The 8,880-nt window shown below is 38.4% G+C and overlaps 1 protein-coding gene across 1 annotated transcript in view; it reads right to left on the bottom strand.

Annotated features, from left to right (window-relative positions):
- Positions 1-3,816: 3,816 nt before the first annotated feature.
- The window catches only part of LOC104165889, a 14,502-nt gene continuing 9,438 nt past the window's right edge, over positions 3,817-8,880 (bottom strand). The window contains exons 6-8 of the mRNA XM_009705656.1: positions 8,513-8,599; positions 6,331-6,478; positions 3,817-3,929 (exon numbers count right to left, since the gene is read on the bottom strand). Of these exons, the coding sequence (XP_009703958.1) occupies positions 3,817-3,929; positions 6,331-6,478; positions 8,513-8,599 (348 nt within the window). The remainder of the gene's footprint in view (positions 3,930-6,330; positions 6,479-8,512; positions 8,600-8,880) is intronic.

The raw sequence follows: 8,880 nt of genomic DNA, 5'->3' as shown, positions 1-8,880 counted from the left end.
TTGTGGAGGAATTAATTTACTGATTAAGGTGGGATTTCCTTGAAAGTGGAGTGAGAAGCTCTGTTGAACTTTTTGTGACTGTCTTATGTTGTTAATGTGGTCCAAAGTGGTAATGGGAAATGTATTAATTTCCAAACTCTGCCTGACCTGCTGTCCTCTGATGGTTTAAATAATGTCTCTTCCATTTTGGATGCTGCCCTAGTCTGTCTAATTTTATTAAATCCAGGTGAGAGCACTTTTCCATAAAAGAGAACCAACTCTTGGTTAATGATACAAATCACAATGAAAATGTGTTAATATAAATTAATAATCAAATTGTAAATTTTGTAAAATAGAATTTTGATTTGAGTTGATCTAAATAGACTAATTTTGTGATATCTTGGAGAATATCCAGATAGCTTTTGGGATTTATCTTTCACTTGAATCTGCAGTAATTCTTTTATCACTGTTTTGAAGCTGCTTATGGGTGTCCTAGGTGGAGTATTCAGTTATTTAATAACTGTTTACTTTTTGAAATATAGAAGTGTCAGACTTTTTGTTTTGAAACTGTTTTATTTAAACATGCAATAATTGAGAAAAGAACAGGGTATAGTGGCTATATAAATGTATTGTTAAGTGAAAAACAAGCAGAATGCTAGGCACGCTAGGAAGAGGAAATCATTTTGCGGAGGTGAGGCGAAATGATTAATGAGCCTTATCTAGTATTTTTTTAAAGATAAAAGTATATTCAGCACTTTTTATTTATGCTTTTTATAATAGTAAAGCTATTGTTGACTAAATTGTCGAACTTTTAATTTTCAAAGTGTGTAGTTCATGAAATGTGTAATCCGCCTTTGCCCAACTACTTTCTCTAGATTAGATCTAGATGAGGAGTTGTCTTTAGATTTATCATATACTGCAGTTGCCTTAGTGGCTTTGAGGCTTCTGCAATTTTGCTTGTACAAGTATTCTGGCTTGATATCAATCTTATTTGGATCACTGATCAGCCAAGTAGAGAGCTACAATCAGTGACTAAAGGAAAGAAAGTCACATGATGACTTTAGTCTTTGCCTTTTCTTCAAAAAGCTGTGTTGATTATAATTGTACTAGCTGCTTTATATCAAACGCAACCCCAATTGTGTTAGTACATTACAAATTTATCTGACTGTACAAAGTCCCTTTTCAAAGCCTTTAATCTGCAAACCAGTAATTCACAAGCAGGCTAGTGAGGTTTAAAGAGCACTCAAGTTTTGCATATTTAACTGCTTGAAGTGTGGGTGACTTCAGTTCAAACCACAGCTGAACCAGAAAAAAAAGCTGTAATGCAGACTTGGTTATATTGGCAATAAAGGCTCACTTTGTTGATGTAGCTTACTCAAAGTAACTTGTTTAATCTTACTAGTAAAATAGGGCTTTGCTGATTAAGAGCAGTGTTTCTAATATAAGGGTTTGTAAATGTCACTGTACCTACAAATCCTTTCCAGTCTACAAAGGGCCAAAATGGAAGCTTGGAAATTAATTTGTTTTTTTTAAAAAAGTTACTCTCTACTAGAGAGTTTAAGAAGTTATTATCAACTGATACGGTATGGAATAAAGCAGTGTACTGAATTTTTAGATGAGGAGAAATCCTGTTACATACTGTTAATGCTTTGAAAACTTGTTTTAAATATTGTTGAGAACAAATATTTTTCAATCCTTTCAATAAAATCTTTTTGTAAAGTTGGATTTGTAAAGCAGCAATTTGACTGTTTAGAATATAAAATTAGGTATACACAATTAGTTGCTTGGCAGGCAAATGTCCAGTGTGGGTTTTTGATATGTTGTCTCATATAGCATCTGTTTTCTAGAAATATACCTAAGGCTTTTTTGAATGTATATGTCTGATACCAGTCTCTTCTCAAAAGTTTCAAAATAAACCCTGGATTTGCTGTACAAGTTGAAACAAATCTTCTGTACAACTAGTTGGGCTATGTTAACTACTTTTTTTGAAGGCCCATGAGTAGAAAAATGAGGGAAGAAATAGATAAGGGCAATAATCTGAGATAATCTCAGATAATTGGGATACCTAGTAAGTTTAAGATTGAAAATGTAGTTTAAATGCCCATTCTATTCTTGCCTTTGTACGTTCTGACCAAGTTCTAGACGCTTCTTCCATGAAACTTGTGGCTAATGATTATGATTTATGATTTTGTAATTAATCTGTAACCTATTCCAACAGTTCGTGCAGGTCAAATGATTGATAAATGTGAGGAAATATCTTATGCAGGTAATACAGCTGCTTTTAAATGGAGTTCATTTGCTTCACAAGAGTCAAGTGCCTTAGAAAGAGTTTTCCATCTTCTCATGCCTGGCTAGTGACAAACTCTTGCTGTCCATGGCTGAAACAATAACCCACCACTTCTGTGACAGTGGCACTCTGTTGCCTATGCATAAAGCAGGGAAATAGCACTGCCAAAGACTGGACCCTCATTTTACAGATGATTCTTTTGAAATAGTTTATATGCAATTTGCTAGTCCTGTCTTGCCAGAATGAAGGCTTCTTACAGTTTTCTGTTTAAATGGCCTAGTTCTAGCATTGAGAGCTGTAATCACCATAGTTCCTTGAACCAGCAACAAGTACTCTCCACCCCCATGCAGTCTTTCTAAGCTAAGGTATCAAAAATTTTGGCACAAAATAAATTTAGCTGAGCTGATTAAAAAAACTGGCTGTATCAATTTACACTGGGTTTTTAAGAATTAGGAGAACTTAAAGTCACCCAAAATAGGAAGATTTGGCCATAAACCTGTATGGAAAGAAAAGCCTGAGCCCATCTTTTTCTAGTTTTACCCTGCTCTGCAGTGTGTCTACATGATAAGCTGAAATGGATGTTGGTACCAACATGTGGTTTAATCTAGATTGTTCACATAGGCATTGGGTGGCAGTGTGGATTACAGCCACCTTGGGAAGTAAAAAAAAAAATAATAAAAAATCTCACACTGGGTATGAAGGTCAGCACAGCTTGTACTTGTTGCTGCTTTTCCATGAAATACTAAATTTCATTTAAACTGGGTCTCCCTTTTTGTGCAGCAGTCTTACATCTTGATGACAGTGTCATGCTCCTTCCGCAACTGGAGATGATTTACTGCATTGCTAATGAAAGGGGTGGTAGAGAAGCATACAGCATTCACAGTGGTATTAGGATTCATTTTGTAAAAACATGATTATGTTCTAAAGATAATTTGAACTAGCCATACCAATTAATGACTTGTTACTGTGGGGTACAGGATTGCAAGGCCTAAATGCTCTTCCTAACTTTGTCAAATTGTCTTTGTCTTTCTGTCCTGTGTTCTTTTAACTTTTCTGGAATCCAAATCAGTATCAGCTGTTGCACATGTGAACAGCAGCTTGAAGCCCTTTTTAAAGGGAGTCATGAGCACAAAGGGGAAAAAAAGAGTTTGGTCTCATGTGTTGTCCTCCAACAGAAAAGCAGGAAGCTATACCCAGAGAAATGCAATTAAAGCTGCCAATACTTTGCAGTGATGGGACAATAGCAAGTTGATTCATTTTTTCAATAATGCACGATGAAAAATTGAACTCAAAGGCTTGAACAAAGAACAGGTAGAAGATAATAATGCAAAAATGAAGTGTGAGTGGTTTGGACTTTTTCTTCCTGTTGGGTGCACTTATTTTACTGCATTTGAAAAAGTAGCCTCTCTACGTGCTGTTTTTGAGAGATTTCTCATATAGCATGGAAAAGAAGGTTGATCAAAGAAGGGGAAATGTTTGTTTGTTTATTTGTCAAATGTTATGTAAAGAATTTGTGCAAATTACCTAAAACTGAAGTCTCCTTTTATATATCATTCTGGGTAAAACTTGCTAAATGCTTTTGACGGGGGAAGTTCTTGATGACCTGTAGAGCGGTAGCTTCCATTTGTTTGGTATTGTGTGATTTGTTCCCATTTTTCCTCTTCTATTGGTGAATACCAATAAAAAAATGTGATGAGTAAACTTTGGATAAATCCAAAGTTAACTTTGGATTTGGCTGGATTAATCTCCTGCTTTAATAATAGAAAATGTGAAGTTGGTTGTCTGAACCAGTTGGTTTAATGATTGTCTACATCCAGGATTAGAGCAGCTGGGCAAAAAATAAAGTGCTTCAGTTTAGAGTAGGCCACAGATATTGTCTGCAGATCGTGACAGAATTGTGGATTGGGAACCTTTCCTAGATTCAGCCTAGTAGCTCTTATCTACACAAGTATTAACTTCAAGACCTTGTGAAAAAGAACGGGCAGATTTCCACAGGAACTTAACAAGACCTTAGTCGGGAATAAGAACATTTTTCTGTAAAAGTATGAAGGTTAATTCTCCAAGGCCTAACATTTTTTTTGAGATAAATGTTTGAATGTAATCACGACTTTTTTTTCCTTCCAACGATACAATTGTTTCTGCCATCTCCTTGCTATGAAGATAAAAGGCGCATAGTACAAGCTTACTTTCTTCAGCTAATTTGGACCAAGTACAGGCCTACTGCAAGATTAAAGTCTTCCCTTACTGGTCCTGCTCTAGGCAAGACCTGCTGCATGTTTGCTTGTTTTAGAAAAGGATTGAATATGCCTAATTGTATTCCTCCATTTCAGCAACAATTCATAGTCACATTTTGACTTGTGGAATGAACTCACAGTCATCAGCTGGTACTCTCGTGCTTTCTCTTGATATTGTCAGCTGTATGCAGTCTGACCATAGACATTTAACCTCTTCATGCCTCCATTGGGCTATCTATAAAGCAGATTTGTTTCAGGTTTAGAAGACTAGGATGAGAAAAATAATTTCCCTAATAAGCTGCAACAAACTATTTTAACTACTCTTGGGAGTGTACAGGTACCTGCAAGTTAAGGAGGTATCTGAAGAGGAATGTGATGGCAATGTTCACAGCACACGTGAACTGCAGTTCCAGCCTCTTCTTCCATACTCAGTTTGTAAACAGGCTTCCCGTTGAACTCGTGCTGTTGATATGAGAAATAATTATCCATGCGCAAACTGTGTTTATACTTTATTAAAAAAAAAAGACAGCCAGTAGCTAAAGATTCCAATCAATAAAATGCCGAACTTGTAAATTACAATATTAAAGGCTTATTTTAACAGTCACCCTGGTGTATGAAATGGCACATCAATTAGATACACTGTAGGAAAGCATGAGGTTACATTGCGTAGTTTTCCTGTGTAGCTGTGATTTAAAAAAAAATTTAAAAATTGAAATATCCTGAAGTCAGAGGAGGAACAAGAGCCCTAGCCATTCTGTTGGGGTTAAGCCATCACACAGCCATAGCGGAGATCAGGGAATCCAGCTGTCTTCAAAACAGCTTTGGGGCCTGACCTCTGTTCAGCAACAGATCTGAGTTGAGAAGTGATGGTAGGGCAATCCGCTTCTAGACTCAGGTATATGAGATGGGTGTGCAAATTATTATGTTTGTGTATATCCAGAAAAACAGCATTTATGTTAACAGCATTCTCTACTCGCATGCATGTTGTGAACCTCCTGTGGTTACAAAGCAACATCAGGAAAACAAGGAGTGAAAGATGCGTTGTCCTGTCAGTAAAACTCACTGAATTGAGAGGATTACTGTTAATTTCCCCGAGCACACTTTGCTTTTTAAATTAAGTTACCAGCTGCACTGCTGGAGTTCCCTAGCACAATACGAACCAAGAAATGTATTGGCATTTTTCTGAGCAACTTCCTCTACCTCTGTCAAACTGACCCAGTATCTTACATCCTGAATGCAAGTACTCGATCGGAACTTCCCCAGCTATGATTCCACTCTGTAAGAGCTGCAGATAGAACACAAGGGGGGATGCTCAGGAGTCGATCCTTCCATAGGAAGAAAACACTGTGGGAAGAAAGGAAGATCAGTCAACACCAATGCCTGGCAGCATTTATATCCTTCATGTAAAAGGAGGTTTGGGGAGTTTAAGATTAGTGGCTCTCTAGGTCCCTTTATTCTGTTTCTCTTAGTTATGGTAAGGCAGTTACACAGCATGATAAAGAAGAAAAATTACATGTATCTTTTACAGAGGAGACTTTTCCACACAGGTCTGTTTTTCTGGATAGCAGCAAATATTGCATCGGTTTGAAGCAACTTTGCCTAATGTCAGTGTTCTTCAGGGAGAAATCACATGTGTTCCATCCAAGCTTCTGAACTTTCTCAGGCCAGTAGATTCTGAGGCTGCAGCAGTGCTTGACGTCATTAGGGATCTGCCTGTTATTGTGAGTATCCCTAACTATTTTCCTGACTCGACAGGCTCTCTACTTAATTGTGACTGTGATACAATAGGCTACAACCTTCATAGTTAAGTTAACCTTTTTAAGTACTTACTTCTTTCTCTCAGCCCCTGCCCAAAGCTGCGGTAGACATGAATCAGTGCCCAAAACAAAACAGATTTTATTGCAACAGAAATGCAAGAGCAGGTAATGAAAGCAGCTTCCAGAGTGTAAGAATTCCCTTTGCCCCACTCCCTTATCACCTGCAGGAAAATGGAGACATACAACAATCAACACCTAGTGCCACAAAACCCCAAAGCGATAAAATGCAATCAATGACTAAGTTTCTGAAAGAAGTCACTAGATAGTAATTGGGGGGGGAAAAGCCCTTGTCACTTTTAAACTGTCTTACTTTTCTGATCACATGATTCCCTGGCTGCACACTGATTCTAAATGCATTATACCTTCTGATCTCTGTATCACTGAAGTCATATGAAAACATACTGTGCCCAGGTTGAAAAACAATTATGCTGGAGATAATAAAACCAGACTTCACCTTACATCTCAGTTTCTTTCCACTGTAAAATATAGAATGAAGTTATGTCCCCTGGCTGTCGTACTGTACTGTCTCGGGGCCGGCTTCATGATCGCATTTTCATTCATGGCTAGCGTGATTACTGTGGTTGTGACATTAGTAATTGCCTACTTTTTTGACGGGTCTGACACAGAGCAAATGGCAAGTTTTAATTAAAAGCAACAATATTTATATCTTGCAGCTATCTACCGCATTGAAGAAGGATCACTGCTCCCGTGAACAAAGTATGATCAGGCTTGTTAATACTAAGATCAGAGACCTCTGCAAAAATCCAGTACTGAAGGAAAGACACTAACATCTTGCTGTATTCTTTTCCCCATTCTTGCAGGTTTGAATCACTGCCCCAGCAGGCCTAGTGATTATCAGGATGAGATTTAAAAAAGCACAGTTCTGACTACTTTGATTTGTTATCAAACCCAATGGTGTCTATCCCAAATCAAGGCAGGTTATGGATGTCCTGGCCAATTTCAATGAAGTCAGTTTGTCTTACTAAGTTCTGTTAGTTTTCCTGTTTAGACTGCAGAGGATTGTTAAGCAGCTGCTATATAGAGTCAGTCGAGCAGCTTTTTCAGAGCTGAAGTAATGAATGGTAAGTGCAGTTTACTTTCCCTTTTTTTTTTTTTTTTTTTTGCCTTTCAGGTAGTTAGATAAAGGATGCTAAAAAGAATTGGTTTGGTGAAGTGACTATATTACAGATCTCTCTAGCACAGAGGAGTACTGCATTGCATGGCCGTGCCCTCGTTCGCTGGTCACTCTTGTATGTTTATTGTTTCCATGCAAAAATGGAAGGAGACCTAGCTATTTTCAAGTTGTTTTGTTACTCTTATGTCAGAAGCTGCCACCTGTACTTTTCTTCCTAACTGCAATACAGGTAAAGTACAGCCAGCAAAGACTGTGTGGTCCTCCTGTGCTTTGCCAGATCAAACAGGCCTGTGAATAATTGGAAGAGCCTGATTTGACCACATACTTTAATACATTGAACCCCAAGGACTTGGATGACTGCAGCCACTGGACTTTTATCAGTATCTGGAGACTATTTATCTGAAGTATGAGAAACACTGGCTGCTATCAGCATTTGAGCCTTTCCCATGATGAACAACCTGCTTTGCCCTTGCCCTTCTTCTTCCTTACCTCCTTTCACATGTGTTGTGGGAGGTGCTGGGGTGCGTCAGTGATAAGTGCATTATCACTATAGTGCCAAAAAAAAATGCCTAACACTGGGGTTTGTTGGGCTTACACTGTGTCTTGTTTTGGCTGCATCAGGATCGACAGCTGGGGGTGCTGCCTAAGAAATTCTTTAGAATATAACGACTTGCGGCCCTGCAGATGGTCAAATGCTCTGGCACCACTTGAGACTTCTTGTGAAGGAGGGGAGGCATTTTTGAAGAGCTGTGTATCTTGTATTGGAAGATTTTGTAGCATCTTTCCCCAATCATTCTGGACACTTTGCCAGTTGGAGAGAATTCCAGAGCCTCTCCCTCTAACTAATCAGTTCAAGAGCGATTTGTCATGGTTCCTGTCTTGAAAAGTTGATGCTGAAGAGGTAGGGCGTGCCTGCTGCTCCCATTGATTCTAACAGGAGCTGCAATGAAGGGGCATGCTGAGGAGTGAGACACCATGTTTTGGGCCTAAGGATCCAGTAATGAAGAGGAGGCCTCCAGCCTTGCTCCCCATTATTGAGCAAGTAAGTTTGATGAATTACCGTGTAAAGCAGGTAGATGAGATAAACTACTTCGGGTACATTCTGACTCAGAAAAATCCACACTAGAGGTTTCAGTTCTTTTAAAATCTGTAAAATAAAATGAGATATATACAGCTTTATAATTTGTTGCTATATACTCTATAAAGGCTATATATGTTTGATTTTTCAGTAGCATTTCAAGTGGTCTAGCCGAGTTCTCAGTTTTAACTTTGCTCTCCACTTGGCTTCTCTATCTATGTGGTTTTTAGGAGGAAATACGGTCTCTGTTTTCCACTGAGCTGGGCCAGGAGCGATGTTGGTGAAATCAGAACTGGTTGTTCTGTGGGCACATCCTGACAGCTGTGTGTGATTTGAGCCATCTCGGCATT

This window comes from Cariama cristata, unplaced genomic scaffold (assembly GCF_000690535.1).
Source record: "Cariama cristata isolate BGI_N322 unplaced genomic scaffold, ASM69053v1 scaffold12238, whole genome shotgun sequence".
Classification (NCBI taxonomy): domain Eukaryota; kingdom Metazoa; phylum Chordata; class Aves; order Cariamiformes; family Cariamidae; genus Cariama; species Cariama cristata.
The sequence above is the reverse complement of the archived record's forward strand: the minus strand, read 5'-3'. Positions and strand labels throughout refer to the sequence as shown.